Source organism: Aquarana catesbeiana, linkage group LG03 (assembly GCF_042186555.1).
Source record: "Aquarana catesbeiana isolate 2022-GZ linkage group LG03, ASM4218655v1, whole genome shotgun sequence".
NCBI classification, from domain to species: Eukaryota; Metazoa; Chordata; class Amphibia; order Anura; family Ranidae; genus Aquarana; species Aquarana catesbeiana.
This window is the reverse complement of record NC_133326.1, coordinates 719,167,697-719,192,696: the sequence shown is the minus strand read 5'-3', so window position 1 is coordinate 719,192,696 and position 25,000 is coordinate 719,167,697. Positions and strand designations below refer to the sequence as shown.

Here is a 25,000-nt window from a genome sequence, read left to right as displayed (position 1 = left end):
TTCGGCAGCTGGCTGCGTTGAGCCAAAACATGCGGAAGACTTAATTGAGTGGATGACCAAGCCGTCCTCATCCTCCTCATCCTCTCACCCATGCTCAGGGTACTTTGTCTGGCAAAGCAGCTGCCAACGCGGCCTCTTCCCTCGGCTCAATGGCATCAGTCACTCCTTCCCTAGCCCCACCATGTCTTCCTGCGGAGTGTTTGACCACAGTGTTGGGTACATGCTCCAGGAGGATGCCCAGCGTTTAGAAGGCTCTGATGATGATACTGAGCTAGATGAAGGCAGTAACGTGAGCATGGACAGAGGGGGTGCCCAAAAAGGACAGCAATCTGGCAGTCATGTTCCCCTGCTGCAGCATACTGCCAGGTTTGCTTCAGTGATGAGGAGGGAGGGGATGATGAGGTCACTGACTCAACGTGGGTGCCTGATAGGAGAGAGGATGAGGAGGAGAGGAGGCACATCACCAACAAGGCAGGATGCCCTCCAGCGGCCAGTCTAAGGGCAGCACTCTGACTGCATCACACCGCAAAGCTCCGCATGTGCAGGGCGCTGCTGTCTCTACTCATTATTCCAAAAGTTCTTTGGTGTGGGCCTTTTTTTGAGACAAGTGCATCAGATCACACCGCTGCTATTTGCAACATATGTCTCAAGCGTATCTCGCGTGGCCAAAACATCTCCCGCTTGGGCACCACATGCTTGACCAGACATATGTTGACCTGTCATGCAGTTCATTGGCAAGCATATCTAAAAACCCACACCAAAGAACAAAGAGGACCTCTCCTTGCTCCTCACCAGCTGAGATCTCCAACCCCACTATACCTTCAGTCCTCTCTGAGACCTGCACTGAGAGGAATGAAGGTGTAGAATTAGGTGTGTCACAGCTAAGTACTTGTGGGCAATCTGCTTTCGGTACACCGACGTCAGATTGTACAAGGCAAATTTCTCTGCCCCAGCTACTGCACCGCTGAAAGAAGTTCGCGCCCAGCCATCCACATGCCCAGTGGTTGAATGCTAGCTTGGCAAAATTGCTAGCACTTCAACTGCTACCTTTTCAGTTGGTAGACTCTGCCCCCTTCCGTGAGTTTGTGGAATGTGCGGTTTCTCAGTGGCAGGTACCCAAACGCCACTTTTTCTCACGGAAGGCGATTCCGGCTCTCTACCGGCATGTGGAAGGCAATGTCCATGCCTCGCTGGACAGGGCGATCAGAGGTAAGGTGCATATTACCGCTGACTCATGGTCCAGCAGGCATGGACAGGGACGTTACTTACGTTTCACGGCGCATTGGGTGACTCTGCTGGCAGCTGGGAAGGATGCAGGACAAGGTGCAGTAGTGTTGGAGGTTGTTCCGCCACCATGCCTCCAAAATGCCACTACTAATGATTCTGAAACACCTCTCTCCTCCACCCTCTCCTCTTCTTCTTCCTCCATGGCCTCTTCCTGTGCTTTGTCCTCGGAACCAGTGGTGCTCCGTAGGCATTCAAGGGGCTATTCAAGTATGCAGGCCAAAAGATGCCATGCGGTGCTTGAGCTGGTGTGCTTGGGGGACAGGAGCCACACTGGGGCAGAGGTTCTGTCAGCTCTGCAGGGGCAGGTTCAGAGGTGGTTGATGCCACACCAACTTAATGCAGGAATGGTGGTTTGCGACAATGGCAACAACCTCCTCTCCGCCCTCCGACAGGTACAAATGACCCATGTGCCCTGTTTGGCTCACGTCCTTAACTTGGTGGTGCAGCGGTTCTTGGGCAGGTACCCGGGCTTACAGGATGTCCTGAGGCAGGCCAGGAAAGTCTGTGTGCATTTCCGCCGGTCATATAATGCCAGTGCTCGGCTGGCAGACCTCAAAAGGAATTTAACCTGCCCAAGAACGCCTAATCTGTGACATGCCCACCAGGTGGAACTCAATGTTGGCCATGCTGCAGTGGCTGCACACGCAGCAGAGGGACATCAATGAGTACCTGTGCGACTATGGCACCAGGACAGGGTCAGGGGAGCTTGTTTTCTTTTTCCCCACGCCAGTGGACCATGATCAGGGATGCATGAACTGTCCTGTCACCATTTGAGGAGGCCACAAGGATGGTGAGCAGTGACAGTGCATGCATCAGTGACACTGTCCCCCTTGTCCACCTGTTGGAGCACACGCTGCGTGGAATAATGGACAGGGCACTTGAGGCAGAACAGAGGCAGGAAGAGGAGGACTTCCTTAGCTCTCAAGGCCCCCTTTATCCAGACAGTGTTCCCGCGTGCCCGCCGATCACACAGGAAGAGGAGGAGGAGTGTCAGTATGGAGGTGGAGCCTGGCACTCAGCATCAGCAGCAGTCTTTAAGGGATCATTTACAGTCCCAAGAAACACATGGACTTGTACGTGGCTGGGAGGAGGTGGCTGTGGATCATGTCATCCTTAGTGACCCAGAGGACTCCGGACCGAATGCCTCAGCAAACCTACGCTGCATGGCCTCCCTGATCCTGCAAAGCCTGCGGAAGGATCCTCGTATTAGTGGTATCAAGGAGAAGGAACAATACTGGCTGGCAACTCTCCTTGATCCACCTTACAAGGGTAAGGTTTGCGGACCTTATCTTGCCGTCGCAGAGGGAGCAGAGGATGAAACCTCTTCGGGAGGCCTTGCAGAAAGGTCTGTGCAATGCGTTCCCAAAGACTGGGATGTTACAAACTCCTGTTTCTGGACATCATGTTGCTGAGGGTTCGGTCAGTGAAAGAAGGAGCGGTGGAGAAGGTGGCCGTCTGACTGATGCATTCAGACAATTTTTTAGTCCGCAGCCCCAAGGTATGATCAGTTCCAGCAACCATCACCAGCGTCTGTTTTACATAGTGCAGGAATACCTAGGGGCAAGATCTGACTTGGACACCTTTATCACCAAAAATCCTCTGGGTTACTGGGTCTTGAGGATGGATCACTGGCCAGAGCTTGCACAGTATGCAATTGAGCTACTGGCCTGTCCTGCATCCAGCGTTCTTTCGGAACGCACATTCAGTGCTGCTGGAGGCTTTGTAACCGATCACACGGTGCGTCTGTCCACTGACTCGGTCGATCGACTGACCTTCATAAAAATGAATCAGTCTTGGATCACCACCAGCTACCAAGCACCTGATGCTGATGTAACCGAATACATTTTTTTGAAATGTCAGATCCCTTCAAAGACTGCCTATGCTGATGCTGAGTAACTATCCTGCTGTACTGAGTAATTATCCTCTTCCTCCTCAATGATCATGATGATAGCTTGTAAGATCATTGTTGGTTCTGGGCGCCACCAGTCCCGCCACCAGTGCCTAAAGCCCAATTTTTCAGCCCCTGTTTAACAGGGGCATGTAATTGATATTTTTAATGCAATTCTTTGCAGCAGGGCTAGTTCCTGCGCTCCAACTAGAGTATCTGTGAGGGGTTGCAGTGTTGTGGCACCAGCACCAGTGCCTAAGGCCCAATTTTTCAGCCCCTGTTCAACAGGGACATGTAAATAGAATTCTTGAGCTAATATTTCACAGCAGAGCCCATTTCTGCGCCCACCAAGAGTATCTGTGAGGACTTACAGTGTTGTGGCACCAGCACCACCACCACCAAAGGCCCAATTTTTCTGCCCCTGTTCAACAGGGGCATGTAATTACAATTTTTGATCTAATATTTCACAGCAGGGCCCTGTGAGGGCTTACAGTGTTGTGGCCACAACAACACCCAAGGCCCAAATTTCTGCTGAGTATATAGGTCAGGCTTTCAAACATCCAACTTACAAACGACTTCTACTTGCAAACGGAAGGAGACAACAGGAAGTGAGATGAAATCTACCCCTAGGATGGTAAATTCTCTCCTGTAAGAGTTAATATGGGAAAAACTTTTCTCCTTTCCACTGATGCTTTATCACCAATCCTTGTTTCACAAAAAAAACCCAAATTTTCAAAAAACATTTGTCATTGGGACAAAAAAGTGAGGTGAAATCTTCTGAAGAGGAGCACAGACAGCAAAACAAATGTCACAGGGGTGATAACCCTTCCCTATGTTTTCCAAAAAGCTTAGAATAGATTTTTCACTGGAGCTAAACACGTTAAAAATGTACCAGTTCAAAAACAGATTCTACTTAACAACAAACCTACAGTCCCTGTCTTGTTTGCACCACCTGTTTACTGCTGTTCAGAGTATATATAGGGCCTGGGGGCCACACACCTTTACTTTTTTAATTTGGGTGTGGGGTTCCCCTTAATATCTATACAAGACCCAAGGGGCCTGGTAATGGACTTGGGGGCACGCATGCCATTTGTCTCACTGATTTTCATCCATATTGCTAGGACCCGACATTACATTAAAGCCGCAAGCAGTTTTAAATGACTTTTTTCCTTTAAAAATAACATTTTGTGCAGGGACTGTTCTAAGCACGGGAAAAACGCGCCACTTTACAGGCATACTATAGACACCCCGCAGGTACGATATTTAACGGAATATTTCACTTTTTTTTCTCTACTTTAAGCATCATTAAAATCACTGCTCCTGAAAAAATGGCCGCTTTTATAAGTTTTTTTGCATTGATACATGTCCCCTGGGGCAGGACCCGGGTCCCCAAACACTTTTTAGGACAATACCATGCAAATTAGCCTTTAAAATGATTTTGAACGTTCGAGTCCCATAGACGTCAATGCGGTTCTAACTGTCGTGCAAATTTTCGGTCCGTTCGCAGGTTCTGGTGCGAACCGAACCGGGGGGTGTTCGGCTCATCTCTAGTCCCGGCAATATAGATAAAACTCATTGAAAAAAATGGCATGGGTTCCCCCCAGTTCATTACCAGGCCCTTTGGGTCTGGTATGAATATTAAGGGGATCCCTGAACCAAAAAAAAAAAAATGCGTAGGGGTCTCCCCCAAAGTCCATACCAGACCCTTCTGTATGGATATTAAGTGGAACCCTGCGCCATTTTTTTTTAAAAAATGGCGTAGGGGTCCCCCCAAAATCCATACCAGAACCTTATCTAAGCACGCAAACTGGCAGGCCGCAGGAAAAAAGGGGATGAGAGCACATATTATTCGCTGTTCGCCAAACACCACATATTGTTCGCTGTTCGCCGAACACCGCATATTGTTCGCTGTTTGACGAACACCACATATTGTTCAATGTTTGCAGAACACCGCATATTGTTCACTGTTCGCCGAATGTCCGAACAACCAAAGTTCGGTTCGAACTCATGCTCGGGCCAAACCATTCGCTCATCCCTAATAATGACAGAGATGATTGAGATTTCCTGTGCCAGTCACAGATTTCCCAGATGATCTAGAATTTATTCCTCATGCCAAGTTTTATCATTACAGATGGGGGATGGGGAAAATCAGATCCACCAATAATAATCTTAGTCAGGTCCAACAATCTTCCACAAGGTTTTATCTTCACATAAAAATAATTACCCCCCCATCCCTCACTGTCTATCCATTGTGTCAGTAAGCCAATCGGATGTGTGTTCTCAGCCTGTACACAGGACAGCCCAGCACACCAGGTATACAGTCTGCCATCCCAATGGTTGGAGGGACATGAGTGTGTGGGCCCCTGCCATGGTGAGGGCCCCTCACTTTTCCATCATTTTTTACAGAACACAGTATGAGCCCCTCCCCCCTTTTCCATCATCACAGCAACATTTTTTCCTCTAACACTCTCATTTTATTCTTCTATGAAGGGGTGGAGGACGCTGGGAAGTATCTATAGACAGAAGAAGATAAGAAGATGGTGTGTGGGAGCTCCCCCCCTCTGCAGGTAATACACGGATCCTGATATGAAGAGAATGTCCAGAATGGAATGATATCAGAGTAAAGTGATATGAACTCTCAGCTTTTATTTTCTCTTTCTGATCCTTAAATATACAATTCCTTATTCAGTAATAGTAATTTAGTAATAGTAATCTTTGTGTTCTTTTCCTTTTCATTTCTGCTCAGTATTGCCCACTTCCCGTGTTGCTGTGTGACCGGTGCCCCCTTCACAGCGCTGATTGCATGCGCGCCCCTATCTATTGTACTACAAGCCTGCGTTGACACGCTAGCTGCACTCCACATACAGGTGCCCAGACATCAGATCACCGCTACAGCTCCGCCTCCATTGTCATCTGATTGGAAATTTGGGGCTCTGAGCTAAATTCTTATGGGTGGGATGGTTGCCAATGAGCACAGTATTTTGAAACCGCTAGAGAAACCTGATTCTAACAACTTATCTTTTGTCGGTCGGTTGTCCTGAGGCTGCGGTACCTCCGACCCTTGCCTGAAAAACCTGATTAGGAGCCCGCGCCGCTGTCATAAGCTTCATCCACAGGCTAATATCCTTGTGGTCCTAGCGCATTGATGGTCGGATGGCCATCCATTGTCAAAACTGTTAATCGTACCGTAGCCATGCCACACTGCCATACGTCCGGTGTTCCTCGCTAATGGCTCCTAGATATATGAACAAAGCCGAGCAGTGTTCTGGGGTCTTTTCCCCCACTACACTTGCCAAGATGGTGAATGCCGGTAACCAGTTTGAAAAAGTATGAGGAATCAGCCAGTATCTGCGTTTTTTCCCTATCCTCCTTCTTGCTTTCTTCTGGCTTCAATCTGTCCAGATTGAATTTCTCTAGTGGCAATAATGTGAAGATCTCCACATTAGGGATGAGCCGAACACCCCCTGGTTCCAGAACCTGTGAACGGACCGAAAGTTTGCGCAAACTTTAGAACCCCATTAAAGTCTATGGGACTCGACTGTTCGAAATCAATGCTAATTTTAAAGGCTAATATACATGGTATTGTCCTAAAAGGGTTTGGGGACCCGGGTCCTGCCCCAGGGGATATGTATCAATGCAAAAAAAAGTTTCAAAAACTGACGTTTTTTCGGAAGCAGTGATTTTAATGATGCTTAAAGTGAAAAAAAAAAGTGAAATATTCCTTTAAATATCGTACCGGGGGGGGTGTCTATAGTATGCCTGTAAAGTGGCGCATGTTTCCCGTGCTTAGAACAATCCCTGCACAAAATGAAATGTTTAAAGGAATAAAAGTCATTTAAAAATGCTTTTGGCTTTAATATAATGTCGGGTCCCGATAATATGGATGAAAATCAGTGAGACAAACGGCATGGGTACCCCCCACCAGTCCATTACCAGGCCCTTTGGGTCTTGTATGAATATTAAGGGGAACCCTGCACCCAAATTAAAAAAAGGAAAGGCGTGGGGCCCCCAGGCCCTATATACTCTGAACAGCAGTATACAGACGGTGCAAACAAGACAGGGACTGTAGGTTTGTCGTTAAGTAGAATCTATTTGTAATTTTGAACTGGTACATTTTTAAAGTGTAGCTCCAGCCAAAAAATCTATTTTTCAGCTTTTTGAAAAACATAGGGAAGGGTTATCACCCTTGTAACATTTGTTTTGCTGTCTCTGCACCTCTTCAGAAGATTTCACCTTACTTTCTGTCCCAATGACAAATGTTTTTTGAAAATTTGGGGTTTTTCATGAAACAAGGATAGGTGATAAAGCATCAGTGGAGAGGAGACACGTTTTTCCCATATTACCTCTTACAGGAGAGAATTTCCCTTCCTAGGGGTAGGTTTCATCTCACTTCCTGTTGTCTCCTTCCATTTGCAAGTAGGAGTCGTTTGGAACTTGGATGTTTGAAAGTAGGGGCCTGCCCTATATACTCAGCAGAAATTGGGGCCTTAGGTGTTGGTGTTGCCGCAACACTGTAAGCCCTCACAGTTACTCTTGGTGGGCGCAGGAATAGGCCCTGCTGTGAAATATTAGATCAAGAATTATAATTACATGCCATTGTTGAACAGGGGCAGAAAAATTGGGCCTGTGGTGGTGGTGGTGGTGCCACTAAACTGTAAGTCCTCACAGTTACTCTTGGTGGGCGCTGGAATGGGCCCTGCTGTGAAATATTATATCAAGAATTGTAATTACATGCACCTGTTGAACAGGGGCACAAAAATTGGGCCTTTAGTGGTGGTGGTGGTGGTGTTGCCACAACACTGTAAGCCCTCACAATTACTCTTGGTGGGCGCAGGAATGGGCCCTGCTGTGAAATATTAGATCAAGAATTGTAATTACATGTCCCTGTTTAACAGGGGCAGAAAAATTGGGCCTTAGGCACTGGGGCCACAACACTGCAACAGCAGGAATGAGCCCTGCTGCAAAGTATTGTATCAAACATTGAAATTACATGCCCCTGTTAAACAGGAGCTGAAAAATGGGGCCTTAGGCAATGGTGCTGGTGCCACAACACTTCAACCCCTCACAGATACTCTAGTTGGAGCGCAGGAATGAGCCCTGCTGCAAAGTATTGCATCAAAAATTGTAATTACATTACAATTATTATTATATTAATATTATTGTTAAACAGGGGCTGAAAAATTGGGCCTTAGCCACTGGTGGCGGTGCCCAGAACCAAAAATGTTCTTACAAGCTATCAGCATGATCATTCAGGAGGAAGAGGATAATCACTCAGCATAACAGGATAGTCATTCAGCATCAGCATAGGCAGTCTTGAAGGGATCTGACATTTCAAAAAAATATATTCGGTTACATCAGCATCAGGTGCTTGGTAGCTGGTGGTGATCCAAGACTGATTCGTTTTTATGAAGGTCAGTCAATCAACCGAGTCGGTGGACAGGCGCACCCTGTGATTGGTTACAAAGCCTCCAGCAGCACTGAATGTGCATTCTGAAAGAACGCTGGATGCAGGACAGGCCAGTAGCTCAATTGTATACTGTGCAAGCTCTGGCCAGTGGTCCATCCTCAAGACCCAGTAACCCAGAGGATTTTCGATGGGAAAGTTGTCCAGGTCAGATCTTGCCCCTATGTATTCCTGCACCACGTAAAACAGACGCTGGTGATGGTTGCTGGAACCGATCATACCTTGGGGTTGCAGACTAAAAAATTGTGAGACCGAAGCCTCAACACGTTGTCCAGGAACAGGAGTTTGTAACCTCCCAGTCTCTAGGAACGCGTTGCACAGACCTTTCTGCAAGGCCTCCCGAAGATGTTTCATCCTCTGTTCCCTCTGCGATGTGAAGATAAGGTCCGCAACCTTACCCTTGTAACGTGGATCAAGGAGGGTTGCCAGCCAGTATTGACCCCTCTCCTTGATACCACGAATACGACTATCCTTCCGCAGACTTTGCAGAATCAGGGAGGCCATGCAGCGTAGGTTTGCTGAGGCATTCGGTCCGGAGTCCTCTGGGTCACTAAGGATGACATGATCCGCAGCCACCTCCTCCCAGCCACGTACAAGTCCATGGGTTTCTTGGGACTGTAAATGATCCCTTGAAGACTGCTGCTGAGTGCCAGGCTCCACCTCCCTGCTGACACAATCCTTCTCCTCCTCCTCGTCCTCTTCCTGTGTGATCGGCGGGCATGCAGTAACACTGTCTGGATAAAGGGGGCCTTGAGAGCTAAGGAAGTCCTCCTCTTCCTGCCTCTGTTCTGCCTCAAGTGCTCTGTCTATTATTCCATGCAGCGTTTGCTCCAACAGGTGGACAAGGGGGGCAGTGTCACTGATGCATGCACTGTCACTGCTCACTATCCTCGTGGCCTCCTCAAATGGTGACAGGACAGTGCGTGCATACCTGATCATGGCCCACTGGTGTGGGGAAAAAAAAACAAGCTCCCCTTACCCTGTCCTGGTGCCATAGTCGCACAGGTACTCATTGATGGCCCTCTGCTGCGTGTGCAGCTGCTGCAACATGGCCAACGTTGAATTCCACCTGGTGGGCATGTTACAGATTAGGCAGTTCTTGGGCAGGTTAAATTCCTTTTGGAGGTCAGCCAGCTGAGCACTGGCATTATATGACCGACAGAAATGCACACAGACTTTCCTGGCCTGTCTCAGGACATCCTGTAAGCCCGGATACCTGCCCAAGAACTGCTGCACCACCAAGTTAAGGACGCGAGCCAAACAGGGCACATGGGTGAGTTGTCCCTGTCGGAGGGCGGAGAGGAGGTTGGTGCCATTGTCACAAACCGCCATTCCTGCCTAAGGCCCCTTTCACACGGGCACCGTCAGTTTAGCCATGTTAAAAACGTATCAGTTCTTATCTGTTGCTTCATCAATCTTCATCCGTCATCCGTTCCATTAATCTCCGTTTTCATCTGTCTTCCGTTCCGTTAACATCCGTTTTCATCCGTTAATGTACACGTTTACATCCGTTTTTATATCCGTTTTGATCCGTTTACAGTAGTTTCTGTGCCTTTAAGGAAATTACCCAGAAAGCATTGCTCCTCCCATGCTGCATTGCAGTTTTCAGTGAGTGAGTTGTCCTTCCATTGTCCTTGTCCTTGTGTGTGCTATCTGCATTGTGCAATGGATTCCAACCATTTTTGGGACAGCGTGACATTGTTTGTCGTTTTTGCCTATATGAGGAGAATGGAGAGCAAGAAAAAGCAGAAGTGAAGTGGTAGGGTCCATGACCTCTTTACATGCGCTTCTATCTGTCTGTAGCTTATACAGTACTTGACATGTGACATGTGCCTGATATCAGTAGAGGCACAGTCAATATTTACTATGTGCCGGTGTCTTGCCGAGAAAGTTCCCCCGGCGGATAAGTACCCCCCTGTACTGCGCAGGCACAGCACTTGCACAGTACAAACGACTAGGAGCCGCCAAAAATAGCCGAAGCTGAAAAACTTGAATCAGCTGTACATGGCGCCTGCGCCCTGGGTCCAGGTTCAAGCCCCACCATCCAAGTGGACCGAAGCGCGGCATGCGAAGCGAGCCCGCGAGGGGCCCCCTTACAGGCGCTGTGTACAACTGATTTCTATTCTATTTGGCTTCGGCTAGAGGCTGCGCAGTAGAGGGGGGTCCTTATCCACCGAGGGGAACTTTCTTGGCAGAACACCAGTACCCAACCCCTTTATCCTTATTAGGAGTACACTACCCACCCCTACTATCTGTGAGAAGATATTTAAGGGTTGATTTATAAAGAATTCATAGAGCCATCCGATCAGTAAAAGTGCAAGTTCGAATAGGACAAAACTGAATGTAAACAGGTTATATCCTATGTTAATTGTTTTACAGTAAAATACCACATTTGATCACTAAATGGGGCTAAGTACTATAGGGAATGACTATGATACTTAGCCCCATCTAATGGCTAAATGCAGTATTTTCCATTTGAAAATACTGATTTACATTCAAACAACACGGGATATAACCTCTTTATATCTTTTTTTGCCTCATTCACACAGAACAAAAAGAGATGCACTTTCACTTGTCATATAGCTATACAAATTCTTAATAAATCAACCCCTTCATGTTGGAAGGAATCTTTCTCACAAGCAGTGTTGCCAACCGTCAGTATTTTTACTGGCAGCCAGTAAAAAACAGGCAATTTTCTCCTGCCAGTAAATGCCAGTAAAAGTAAAAGGTTGCCAGTAAAAAATATGGCTGTGACACTCGGCTTGGTCCGGAGTCAGCTGGGACCATCCGCGTGCCTGCTACAGTGTGATCGGGCGGCTCTGGCAGAGGCGGTGCCTGAGCATGTCGTGTGATGTCATGGTGCAATGGAGCCAAGCAGAGCAGCCAGAGCCTCGTGTGCGGGTCTGTGGTATGGGAGCAAGGCGGGCTGGGACCGGGACCGTCAGTGCTGTTTAGACTGGAGTGGATTGGAGGGACCACTTGGCTTGGAGAGAGACTGTCACTGTGACTCAGGAGGGGACGTGTTGTGTCGGGGAGGTCTCATCATCAGTTTTATGTGTGTGCCGCCCATTCTAATTTCTTGCCCTCCTGAGGCCAGTCCCTGAGCTACTTACTTACTATATCAAAAATAAAATAAGAAATATGTTTTTTGCCTTATTATCTACCCTTAAATCATATTGCTAATTGCGTATTGTATTTGTTTGTAGCCTAAAAACTCTAATTTGCACTTAAAACTGTAATTTTGTAACTTTTGGAAATGCCAGTAAAAACGTGGCGGTGCCAGTAATTTTTGGGTGTGGTGTCAGTAAATTTCAATCTGGTAGGTTGGCAACACTGCTCACAAGTTTTACAAGTCATGCTATACAGTATTGGGGACATGCAGGGCAGGGACAATGCTTTTGTTTTACTGAGCTTTGTTTTTTGATTTATCAAAGTATGAACAAAATCATAAAATATGCAAAATATTAGAAATTTTGTAGTTTAACAGAAAAACCAGGTTACAAATCCTGATAAAAAGAGGTGGGGGATGGGGAATAGGAAGTGGAATGTTGGGAAGAAGAACCAGAGCTGGTTTGGCTATTAGCTTGAGAAGCATCAGCAGAATTTGCGCTAGTGTTTACACTCTGAGGATATGTTCCCTGTGAGGAATGAGCAGGAGAGGAAGCATAAGGCCTCTGTGTATTGTGCATTGAGCTGTATGCACGCACAGGGGTCTGTGGATAGGGCGGTAGATATGGCTGGGCAGGAAGACATGGGGACTCATAAGAATATTGACAGTATGACCTCTGAGGGGGTTCATAATGGCTAATAGTGGGCAATGGCATTCCTGACTCTAATACATCCCCCCACATAATTAAAAATACCCATATGTATCTCCATCTGCCTCTCTGCTGGTGCTTTTAGAAGTGTATGATAAATTGTCCTCAGGAAGGATGCATTTGAGTTATTTGGATCACAGAATGGATCTTTACTCTCCTGTCTTTTAAATGAGGTCATCTCATCCATGAAGGACTTCATGGCTTTCTCCATCTCTGGATTTTCTGGCTTTTTGCCACGACGGGAGGATCATGATGTTGTTGGCCTGTCATGACTAATCTGTAGAGAATAATATGCTGATTGAGAAATGCAATGATGCCTTGGTGTATATCAGATAAAGTATAGTAATCAATAGTATGCTTACATGTACGGATCTTTGAGAAGAACTTGGACGTGCACTAGGACATGCTGTCTCATCCACAGACTGGGACTCTCCTTCTCCCTCTTGTGTGGCTTGCTCAACTCCCTGCACTGCTTCTGTCTTAGTATTGTCAGTGTTCTCCTCACACTCTGATGTACTACAATAAAAAGGAGGAACATTTGGTCACAAAACCTTAATATATGGAGACCTATTTTTATAACTTTATAGATTGAACATCCAAACGTCACTTACGGTCTAACATCCATGACTTTCCTTAGGAAGGACAGCATTTCAAAGTAGATAGATTTTTTCTTTGTGGTAGCTCCAGAACCGCTTGCACAGTCTGCCTCATCATGCAAATCTCTGCGAAAACGATCTCTCAGAGAACGCCACCTTCTGTTAATTTCAAATCCTCTAAACACACATTGAGAAAGAATTTGAGTAAAAATTTTGACATTAGATTATGGAAACATGTGAGAATGTACTGTTCATTCTCTTGCTGCAGCAGAGCCAAACCATGTGGCACAATGCTTTGTATGTATTGTTATTTAACGTTTGTAATAATGCATGTGAATCTTTGTATCAACCATGCCCTCTCTGCTGAACATTTCATTTATGTTTGTTAGTGTTTGCAACATTTTTATACTAGAGACATAAAATACTTAAATAAAGTTTGCTAAGATGCTAAACATAACCCTGACACCATTCAAAAATTTACAACCAAGCCATAATGACTATATAAAAACACTGACAAAAGAGCAAGCTGCACACTTACCACGTTTTTCATGGTTTGGGAGTCATGGTGGACCAATTTGGTGTCACAAGCTTAGAGATCTCATCCCATAGCTGCTGTATTTTTACTCTGTCACTGTGGTCCCGACAAGTTAAGTCCCACAAGCCTGGCCTTTCGTGCACCAGGTTTATAAGCTCCTCATGTGAGACATCTCTTGCCATGTTTCTCCTTGGGCATGTACTGGGGATGTACTTCCTATTGTCCAACTACTGCCTGGATCATATGTTGAGTTCACAGATAAACAAAAAAAAAAATTATTTCTTCAAAACGGATCTTAACTGATCGGATGTTGACGGACATTGTCCGTTAACGTTAGTTAATATCCGTTTTGACGGATCTGGACATAGCTTTGTACGTTAACAAAACCGGATAAAAACGGAAGCGGAGGTTAACTGATGGCAACGGATGGTCATCCGTTTGCCCATAGGAATGCATTGTCGTCCGTCGACGGATGGAAGAAAAACGGATAGACGGTCCGTCCGTGTGAAAGGGGCCTTAAACTGGCATGGTGTCAACCACCTCTGGGCCTGCCCCTGCAGAGCTGACAGAATCTCTGCCCCAGTGTGGCTCCTGTCCCCCAAGCACACCACCTCAAGCAATACAAGGCATCTTTTGGCCTGCGTACTTGCGTAGCGCCTTGAACGCCTATGGAGCACCGCTGGTTCCGAGGACAAAGCACAGGAAGAGGCCATGGAGGAAGAAGAAGAGGAGGGGGTGGAGGAGAGAGGTGTGTCAGAATCACCAGTAGTAGCATTTCTGAGGCATGGTAGTGGAACAACCTCCAACACTACTGCACCTTGTCCTGCATCCTTCCCAGCTACCAGCAGAGTCACCCAATGTGCCGTGAAAGATAGGTAACATCCCTGTCCATGCCTGCTGGACCATGAATCAGCGGTAATATGCACCTTACCGCTGACCGCCCTGTCCAGCGAGGCCAAGACATTGTCTTCCACATGTCGGTAGAGAGCCGGAATCGCCTTCCTTGAGAATAAGTGGCGTTTGGGAACCTGCCACTGAGGAAACGCACATTCCACAAACTCACAGAAGGGGGCAGAGTCTACCAACTGAAAAGGCAGCAGTTGAAGTGCTAGCAATTTAGCCAAGCTAGCATTCAACCGCTGGGCATGTGGATGGCTGGGAGCGAACTTCTTTCGGTGGTGCAGCAGCTGGGGCATAGAAATTTGCCTGGTACAATCTGATGTTGGTGTACCGATAGCAGATTGCCCGCAAGTACTTGGCTGTAACACACCTAATTCTACACCTTAATTCCTCTCAGTGCAGGTCTCAGAGAGGACTGAAGGTATAGTGGGGTTGGAGATCCCAGCTGATGAGGAGTTCTTTGGTGTGGGTCCTTTAGGTACGCTTGCCAAGGAACTGCATGGCAGGTTGACATATGTCTGGTCAAGTATGTGGTGTCCAAGCGAGTGATGTTTTGGCCAAGTGAGATACGCTTGAGACATATGTTGCAAATAGCAGCGGTGCGATCCGATGCACTCGTCTCAAAAAAAAGGCCCACACCAAAGAACTGTTGGAATAGCGTGCAGAGACAGCAGTGCACTGCACATGCGGAGCTCTGCGGTGTGATGCAGTCGGTGTGCTGCCCTTAAGCTGTCCCCTGGAGGGCATCCTGCCTTGTTGGTGATGTGCCTCCTCCTCCTCTCTCCTATCAGGCACCCACGTGGAGTCAGTGAGGAGGAGGATGAGGATGGCTTGGTCATCCACTCTACCAAGTCTTCCGCATGTTGCGGCTCAACACAGCCAGCTACCGAAAAGAAGGACAAGCATGTCCCACGGCCACGTGCTAATGAGGATGCACCTTCTCCATGACCAGCGCTGTTGACTCTATACACAGAGCCTGCTTGCCCTCTTTTATTGGCTTGTGACTGTCTGCCTCTCCTTGTTGGCCTTCCAGACATACTAATGGCCTGCAGTGAGATGTAGCTGCACAAAGCTGGGATGTATATATATACTGATACCGCAGCTAGCAGAATCAACTGCCTGCCTGTAGTATTAGTAGTATGAGAACACCAGCAATTGTCTTCAGGTAGCTTTAGGTGCACACTGTGCAGGGGATGCACTACACTAACTGTAAATACTGCAGCTGCCTGCGGTACTAATAGGATCAGAAGAACACCACCAATTTTTCTTCAGGTAGCTTTAGATGCACACTGTGAATAGGACACAGTACACTAACTGTAAATGCTGTAGCTGCCAGCCTGTGGTATTAATAGCATCAGAACAACAGCAATTGTCTTCAGGTAGCTTTAGGTGCACACTGTGCAGAGGATGCACTACACTAACTGTAAATACTGCAGCTGCCTGCGGTACTAATAGGATCAGAAGAACACCACCAATTTTCTTCAGGTAGCTTTAGGTGCACACTGTGCAGAGGACGCACTACACTAACTGTAAATACTGCAGCTGCCTGTGGTACTAATAGGATCAGAAGAACACCAACAAATTTTTTCTTCAGGTAGCTTTAGGTGCACACTGTGCAGAGGACACAGTACACTAACTGTAAATACTGTAGCTGCCTGCCTGTGGTATTAATAGGATCAGAACAAAAGAAATTGTCTTCAGGTAGCTTTAGGTGCACACTGTGCAGAGGACGCAGTACACTAACTGTAAATACTGCAGCTGCCTGCCTGTGGTATTAATAGGATCAGTACAACAGCAATTGCCTTCAAGTAGCTTTAGGTGCACACTGTGCAGAGGACGCACTACACTAACTGTAAATACTGCAGCTGCCTGCGGTAATAATAGGATCAGAAGAACACCACCAATTTTCTTCAGGTAGCTTTAGGTGCACACTGTGCAGAGGACGCACTACACTAACTGTAAATACTGCAGCTGCCTGTGGTACTAATAGGATCAGAAGAACACCAACAAATTTTTCTTCAGGTAGCTTTAGGTGCACACTGTGCAGAGGACACAGTACACTAACTGTAAATACTGTAGCTGCCTGCCTGTGGTATTAATAGGATCAGAACAACAGCAATTGTCTTCAGGTAGCTTTAGGTGCACACTGTGCAGAGGACGCACTACACTAACTGTAAATACTGCAGCTGCATGCGGTACTAATAGGATCAGAAGAACACCACCAATTTTCTTCAGATATATATATATATATATATATATATATATATATATATATATATATATATATATATATACACAAAACACCTAGGATGCATATATATATATATATATATATATATACACACATATATGAATGAATGAATGATTGGACTATATTTCAGAAGAAACAGAGACAGGACTCCCAATCCCTAAAATAGCAAAACAAATATAAAGAGGGAGACAGCTCTCTCTAATGAAAAATGGGAATTTGAGGGGAGATGGTGTATTTGTTTAAGGTGAGCCAATACAACAGTGGTTAATATAAAAATATACATTTTATTGAAAACATTTAAAATGTACACTACAAAAATTGCAATCAAACGTCATAATACGACCATGCAATAACTTGTGTTCAGAAATCAATTGTGATCAGCCGACATGTTTCGCATATATTTTGCTGTGTCAGGGCATTAAGGACATCACAGATTTCATCTAAATTATATACAGAATATGAATTATTATTGTGATTATAGATATATTTAAAATGCAGATAAAGAAAATAATGAAGGATATCATGATGAAAAATGAAAACATAAATACAGGATAACATAATTAGGCTCACCTAGTCTATTGCAAAATATGAGGACAACCGTATACTTCCACAGCCAAATGTCCCCTTATGAGTCACCTGGAGCAATAGAACCCATGGGTGCCAGATCCCAATATATGCGAAACATGTCGGCTGATCACAATTGATTTCTGAACACAAGTTATTGCATGGTCGTATTATGACGTTTGATTGCAATTTTTGTAGTGTACATTTTAAATGTTTTCAATAAAATGTATATTTTTATATTAACCACTGTTGTATTGGCTCACCTTAAACAGATACACCATCTCCCCTCAAAATCCCATTTTTCATTAGAGACAGCTATGTCTCCCTCTTTATATTTGTTTTGCATATATATACACAATACACTGTAAGTGCAGCTAACTGACTCGCCTGCCTACTCTATCTAACTTAAATCAAATGACACTGTCTCTCTCTTTATCTGTCTCTCAACACGGGAACACACTTCACAGAGCCGACGTGCAGACGGCCTTATATAGTGTGGGGCATGTACTAAACCCCCTGAGCCATAATTGGCCAAAGCCACCCTGGCTTTGGCCAATTACGGCTCTCTGTACAGACGGCGCTGTGATTTTCCAAGCATGCGGGTCATAGTGCATGCTTGGCCAATCATCAGCCAGCAATGCACTGCGATGCCGCAGTGAATTATGGGCCGTGATGCGCCACTAAAATTTGGCGCGAATTGCCCATATCGTTCGCAATTCGAACAACGGTCGAACATGCGATGTTCAACTCGAAGCTCATCCCTACTCCACATATTCCCCTTTCCAAATTTTTTCTTTTACCTCCGTTTTAAGATGGGCACCCAGGGGGCCCTCAAAACAGACATAAACTTTGCTTTTTGTGGAGTCCGCCCACCTGACCGAATCTGCTTTTTTTCTCCCCTACTTTTCCCTGGCTGTCTGGATCCGAAAAGCTGGCTGGTACGTCGGGAGAATCGACTACCGCCATCCCTGTTCCCGCTGCCATCGCAGGTGAATCACCTGCAACCCTGGTAGCGACTGCTGAAGGTGGTGGGGCCGTCGCCGCATGATCCTTACCTTGTGTCGGCGCCCATGCCTGCGCCGGCAACAGACTGTCCCCTGTGCTTGGCTCAAAGCACTGTACCAAGTCCCTTAAACCCAACAATAAATCCTGCAGGCCCGCCCTACCTTCAATAAGTCCTGCGCCCCTAGGCTGTCCTGTGTGGGGCCTGTCACCACCTCTCCCTGATGAACTACCTTCCCTCTGGGACCCCCGCTTACTTCCCTGATCCAAAAATGTTTTAGTAAAGAAGAAGCAGCTAAGGAAGAAATACACTCACCGGGCTGCCCAGGAGTGGCCCACCAGCTGCCACTCCGGAATCCACCTCTGATGGATGTCCCAGGTCCTTGTCCCCTTCCGACCCGGACAGTTCTCCCTCTGATCTGTCGCTGTTCTCCTCTAGCTGAATGAACACTGGCTGCACCCCAGAGGGTCCTGCTCTGGTTGCCGGGGGTCTGCATTGCTGTTCCTGTCCTTCTCTCCTTCCTGCCACGCCAGACCTGCTTGCTGACTGCATTGATGGACTCCTGTTCCTTCTCCTGGTCTGCCCTCGCTAACCACTGTCACAGTGCTCCTCACAGTCCTCCCTCTGGTCAACGTGGGACTGGTGGCCGCCCTGACAGCCTGGCCAGCATCCCGAGGCATGGCTCTCCCTCGCTGGGCCGACTGGCTGCTCTGACCTTCTCCCGCAGCCTTAGCTGCATGTTCCTGGCATCTGCAACAAGCAGGGGGGGCAGAGCCATGTGCTGTGCTGGGCTCCCCCATCCCTGCGCTCCTGCCTCTGCGCTGGGTCCTTCTTAGGTCACCATTCCCGGATCCCTGGGGCTGCTGGTTGCTGGGGGGTGGAGGTTCTCTCTCTCTCCTTAGCTGCTGTTGTTGCCTCTGACCACCAGGAGAGGTGTCAGGGCTGAAGTGCTCCGGCGACCTTGACTAGTCTCCCCCGTTTGGCACCACTCTCTCTTCATTTATAATGACCATTACCTGTGCCTGCAGCCAGTCTGTCCCTTGTGCAGCTCCTGCCGCTCGGAGCTGTGACAATAATTCATCCATCGCCGCCATTACCGAGTATGCAGAAAGTAAGTGGGGGCAGAGAGCGGTGAGAGTGTGTAGAATCCTCTCCTCTGCCGCTCACTAGTGACGTCACTCCCCTTCCTCCTATCTTACTGACCCGAGCGCCTCCCCTGCTCTGGCCACTCCCCCTTTCTTTTTTTTTGAATCAAAAGGTTTTTATTGCTCAGAAAACAAACAATACAATCAAACATGAACCACAGTAAACTTCATCCATATAATGGATTATCCAATTTATGATCCATTGTTACAATTGTCAATTCTTAAATTCAGCATCTGATCATGTATCCCTTATGTTAGACTATTAATTTTTTCTCATTTTACGTCAAATTTCCACCCTCTGCGTCAGCTCCCTGCCACCTATGTCCTTGTATTGTTCCCGTCATGTAATCTAACAACCGTCCGGATGTCTCCCTCATCATTCTTTACACTTAAACGCCTCTCAACAGCCTCATGTGAACTAGCTCCATGGGGCTTATTCCTGGTGTGTCAAGCCATGCGTCCCATAGTTTGTCGAATTTTCCAGGGCTTCCCCTGTGCTGATATATGTATTTTTCCATTATGAGTGTTTTTCCCATGTGCTGTATCCATGTTATGCTCCTTGGCGGTATAGCAGATTTCCAGCTCATAAGTATTGTTTTCCTGGCCTGAAACAGTGCTCTGGCAAAGGTGACTCCCGTCACCTCCTCCGCTATTGCCCCCTCCAGAACTCCCAGTAAGCAACTCAGTGGGTCAAGGGGGACATTGGTCTCGAACACCTGATTCACTGTAGCCAGGACCTCCATCCAATATCTATGGAGTTTGGGACAACACCAGAGGAGGTGAATAAGATCCCCAGGCACCGTTCTGCATCTGCCGCATAGTGGATCGGGTGCTCTGCCCATTTTTTAAAGCTTCACAGGGGTATAGTGTACTCTCAATAATATATATAGTTGGGAGACTTTTTGATCCACATTTAACGAACATGTATTAACTGCTTGCAGGGCCTCTTCCCACAGCTCCCCTGCAATGGGGCCCAAGTCTGTCTCCCAGTGTGTCACTGCCTTCGTAGGGTGCCCTTCTAGGAATGACGATAGTAGCATATTGTAGCATTGTGAAATTATACCTTTAGTATCTGACGCGTCCTGTAACATATGAAAGACAGGGGTGGGGGACTGAGTCCAGTCCATTGCATCCCCTTGGGCTCTAACAGCATGTTGTAATTGTAAGTAATAAAATAGCATATTGGAAGGCAGAGCATATTTGGATTGTAGGTCCTTAAAAGAGAGCAAGGTCCCATTATGAAAAATGTGTCTCAGGTGGGTTATACCCATGGGGCACCACCTGGGTCCCTGTCTGATCTTAGCTAATTCTGCGTATGTTTTAATTCCCCATAGTGGGCTATAGGCTGTGAACCCTGTCACATTTTGTAATTGTTTAGTCTTGTTCTATACCTTCTGAAGAGTGCATATGTGGGCATTTGTTTGTTGGGCCTTTGGAAGTGTTGGGCTACTTGTCCCTCGAGAATAGATTCCGCCCCTGAGCCAATCAGCATGAGCATGGCCGATGAGCCCGTCGGCAAGGGGGCCATGGCACCTATATGGTGCTGTAGCTGTACTGACAACTAGTATATCCAAGGGTTGGGAAGGGCGAGGCCCCCCCTCCTTTGGGTACTGCAGTTGCTCTTTTTTAATTCTGGGGGGCTTGGTGTGCCATAGTAACAGCCTAAATAAAGAGTTAATGACTCTGAATATCTTCAGCGTGATAACTACTGGTGTGTTATGGAGTATGTATAAAAACTGCGGCATCAGAATCATCTTAATGAGGTTTGTTTTTCCTGCTAGGGACATTTTAAGTTTGTTCCATATGTTTATTTTATCTCTAAAACGAGATAGCAGGGGGTGTATGTTCAGGTTGCAAAATTCAGTTAGTTTAGGGGAAATGTATATACCTAAATACTTGAAAGTGGATACTATGTGTATCTGGCATGCAGGGGACCCGTCTATAAACATTAAAGCTGATTTGGTCCAGTTAATTGTGAGGCCTGAAAAGTGGCCGAACTCCGTTATAAGGGACATTACCTGATTCAAGGACTCCTCCGCATCTTCTAAAAAGAGAAGAATGTCGTCAGCATAAAGCATGATGAATTCATGCAATTCGTCATAACAAAATCCCCTAATCTGTGGGCAGTCCCTCACCTGCACCGCGAGGGGCTCGATGGCCAGTGCAAAGAGCAGGGGAGACAGGGGGCACCCCTGTCTAGTTCTCCTGCCCAGTGCAAAGGCGTGTGACAGCCTATCCGACATGCATATGGCCACCTGTGGTGTGTCATACAGCAGCCTCACCCACCTGGGTCCGAACCCAAACTTGGCCAGCACAGCCCACAGATATCGCCAGCCAACACTGTCGAATGCCTTATTGGCGTCAAGAGACAACAGTGCTCTGTAGCCAACTGAATCTGAGGGAGTCTGCATGTTCAGGTATAGTTGTCTGAGATTGGTCGCTGTAGATGTTCGTGGCCTGAATCCTGCCTGGTCCGAGTGAACAATGGATTAGATTATCCTATTGACCCTCATGGCCAGCACCTTGGCTAGTATTTTAACATTGCTCTGTAGCAGCGAGATAGGCCTATATGAGCTGGGGTCTTTACCCGATTTGAGCAGTAGTATAATGTTGGCCTTAGTCATGGTAGTGGGTAGCTTTCCCGACTTAAATTAGGCGTTGAATACTTCTAGCAATTTAGGTAATATTACTTCGCCATATTGGGTATAAACCTCCATAGGGATCCCATCATCCCCCGGGGCCTTGCAGGTAGGAAAAGAGGCAGCCGCCTCCATCAGCTCGTCTAGTGTGAGTGGTGCTTCCATCTCTGCGCGCGCTTGGCGGGTCAGAGTTGGAAGGGTTATTGTACCCATGTATGTTTGCAGTTCCTCGTCTGTGTAGTTGTCACAGGGTCCCCCTTTCTTAAAGGGGACAAATTTTTCTTTTTCAAAAGCATGACTGTGCTGTCCCCACATGTCATGCCGTCCCTACGCTAATCCTTTCCTCTCCTTCTACTCCGGGACTCTCTTTATTCATACAAGACACTGTCCTGTTGTGTCAAAGTTTACTGACAATACATTTTTACTGACACAATTTTCATTGGAAAACAATGCTTTATTTTAACCATCACCCCCCAGCATTGTGTGTCACCCCCAGGCAGATTCTGTGTCACCCCCCAAGCAGATTCTGTGTCACCCTCCAGGCAGATTCTGTGTCACCCCCCACCCCCCCAGGCAGATTCTGTGTCACCCCCCCGGCAGATTCTGTGTCACCCCCCCGGCAGATTCTGTGTCACCCCCCAGGCAGATTCTATGTCACCCCCAGGCAGATTCTGTGTCACCCCCTTCTCAGTTCATTGTGTGTCACCCCCTGTCAGGGCATTGTGTATCACCCATCCCCACCCGCAGCATTGCGTGTCACCCATCCCAATTCAGAGCATTACGTGTAGTCACTAGTGATAGGCCGAACACCCCCTTGTTTGGTTCATGTCAGAACTTTCGAACATCACAAAAGTTTGGACCCAAACGGCAAACCTCATTGAAGTCTATGGGACCCGAACTGGAAAAATCAAAATTTCCCATTTTGAAGGCTTATATGCAAGAAATTGGCCATAAAGAGGGTATGGGGTCCTGGGTACTGCCCTGGGGGACATCAATGAAATATTTATTTTTAAAAAACTATCTCTTTTAAAGGAGCAGTGATTTTTGTGATGCTTAAAGTAAAACTATAAAAATTAAAAATTAATTTAAATATAGTGCCGGGGGGGGGGGGTCTCCTTAGTCTGCCTGTAAAGTGGCACATTTGTACCATGTATAGAACCTGCTGCAGCAAAACTGACATTTATAAAGAAATAAATTACATTTAAATTGTTTTTTCCTGCAAGCTTTCTTTATTTTGTAAATAATGCCTTGGGGGACAGTCTGTATGATGAGGCCACAATGTAGTGCACTAGGAACAGGATTGGAGATTTTTTGAATAAATTCTGGGGTCTCTTTGTCAGACTTTGGATGCAAATAACAGTCCCTGTGTAAAATGTCCACGTCCACCTTTGCCTGTGGACACATATGCTGCTGGACCCCTTATAGTGTCATGGGAACGTCTGCCTCTCCTTGTTGTCCTCCCAGACATGATGGGGGATTATTACCCAAATTTATTAGAAACTGGGAAATGTGTGATTGGATGCACTTTATTCAATGAAAAGTGGTGTTTGGTGAACTTTAAATCGAGGACTGCCAGCTGACAGAAATGTAAAAACTATAAAAAATAAAATAAAAATGGGGGGACACCAACGTCACAGTCAGAAAAACTGCGTCTGACAATTTTTTAAAAAAGGTGACAGGCAGGGGACAGAAAAAAAAAACATGCAGCAACCAAGAAAAAGGGTACACAGCACTAAATGTTATGTAATGTGGTGTTAAACACTTCACTACACCAACACACTACACTATACTCACACACTATACTAACAGTATACTAAAACTCTACACACACACACTACACTATACTGACACAAAATACTCACACACTATACTAAAAATACACTAACACTCTACACTGACACTACACTATACTCACACTCTACACTCAGAGTCACAATAAATTATTACACTAACTCACTAGTAGTAAACTGAGCCCGGCTCTATCTATCTCCACTCCAATACTGCAAAGGCTTCCTATGAGAAGGAACCATTTATAGTGTGGGGTGGGACTATGAGCACTGAGCCCTGATTGGAAAAAGTCATCATCACTTTGTCCAATCAGTGCCCTGAAAGTGCTAATTGGCAAAGCCTTGCACCTGACCGCTGGCTTCTTCCAATTAGGTCCTCTAGAATGCACTGCAAAGCGCACAGTGCATTGTGGGGGGCTCAGCGGGTGAACATCCCGTCGAGCTAACCGAAAATTTGGCTGTTTACCAAACAGGCGAGCAGTTTATATTCGGGCCGAACTTTTGCTCGGATCGAACTGTTGGCCCATTTCTAGTGCTGATCAGTCCCAGTTCCTGGATTCCGGATTCTCCACTCTATAAATCTGGATCACTTCCTAACAGAAAATAATAAAACCCGTCCTGGCTGTTCCATTGATGGGAATGGGGCCGACCTTCAATATTCTGAATACAATCGTCTCCACAGTCGGCTCTGCTGCTGATATTGGGATCTGCAGATCTTCCTCAGGTCACATGATCCCAATTCTTCTGTGGATGGAAAGTAGCCAAATTACTTATATGACGAGTCCCTGTGTAAAATGGAATGATATACACATCACATTCACATATATATGTATTGATGAAACATTTCATGGAATGTATACATCGTAATATCTCGGTGTAATTGTACAATTATCTCTTGTAGATGGCCAGAGATGTGTCTGGTGATTGTGTCCTGCTGGACCTCTTCCATGTATAGAGGATGTCTTCACCGACACCTCGGATTACTCTGCAATCCTCTAAAGGAAAGTCTTCTACTCTTCATGGATATAATGGTCGCCTCCCATTTTGAATTCCCTCTTCTCCTCTCTGTAGGATTCCGCACTTTCCAATATTATCAATACTTACTATGATGATGATGAGGATC

The 25,000-nt window shown here is 46.5% G+C and overlaps 1 protein-coding gene across 1 annotated transcript in view; it reads left to right on the top strand.

Moving 5' to 3' along the window:
- LOC141133714 (NACHT, LRR and PYD domains-containing protein 12-like) overlaps nucleotides 1–25,000 on the top strand; it is a 200,615-nt gene that overhangs the window by 174,175 nt on the left and 1,440 nt on the right. Inside the window, exons 12-13 of the mRNA XM_073623234.1 lie at nucleotides 5,666–5,742; nucleotides 24,779–25,000. The exon at nucleotides 24,779–25,000 is cut by the window's right edge and continues 1,440 nt beyond it. Of these exons, the coding sequence (XP_073479335.1) occupies nucleotides 5,666–5,708 (43 nt within the window). The 3' untranslated portion in view covers nucleotides 5,709–5,742; nucleotides 24,779–25,000. The remainder of the gene's footprint in view (nucleotides 1–5,665; nucleotides 5,743–24,778) is intronic.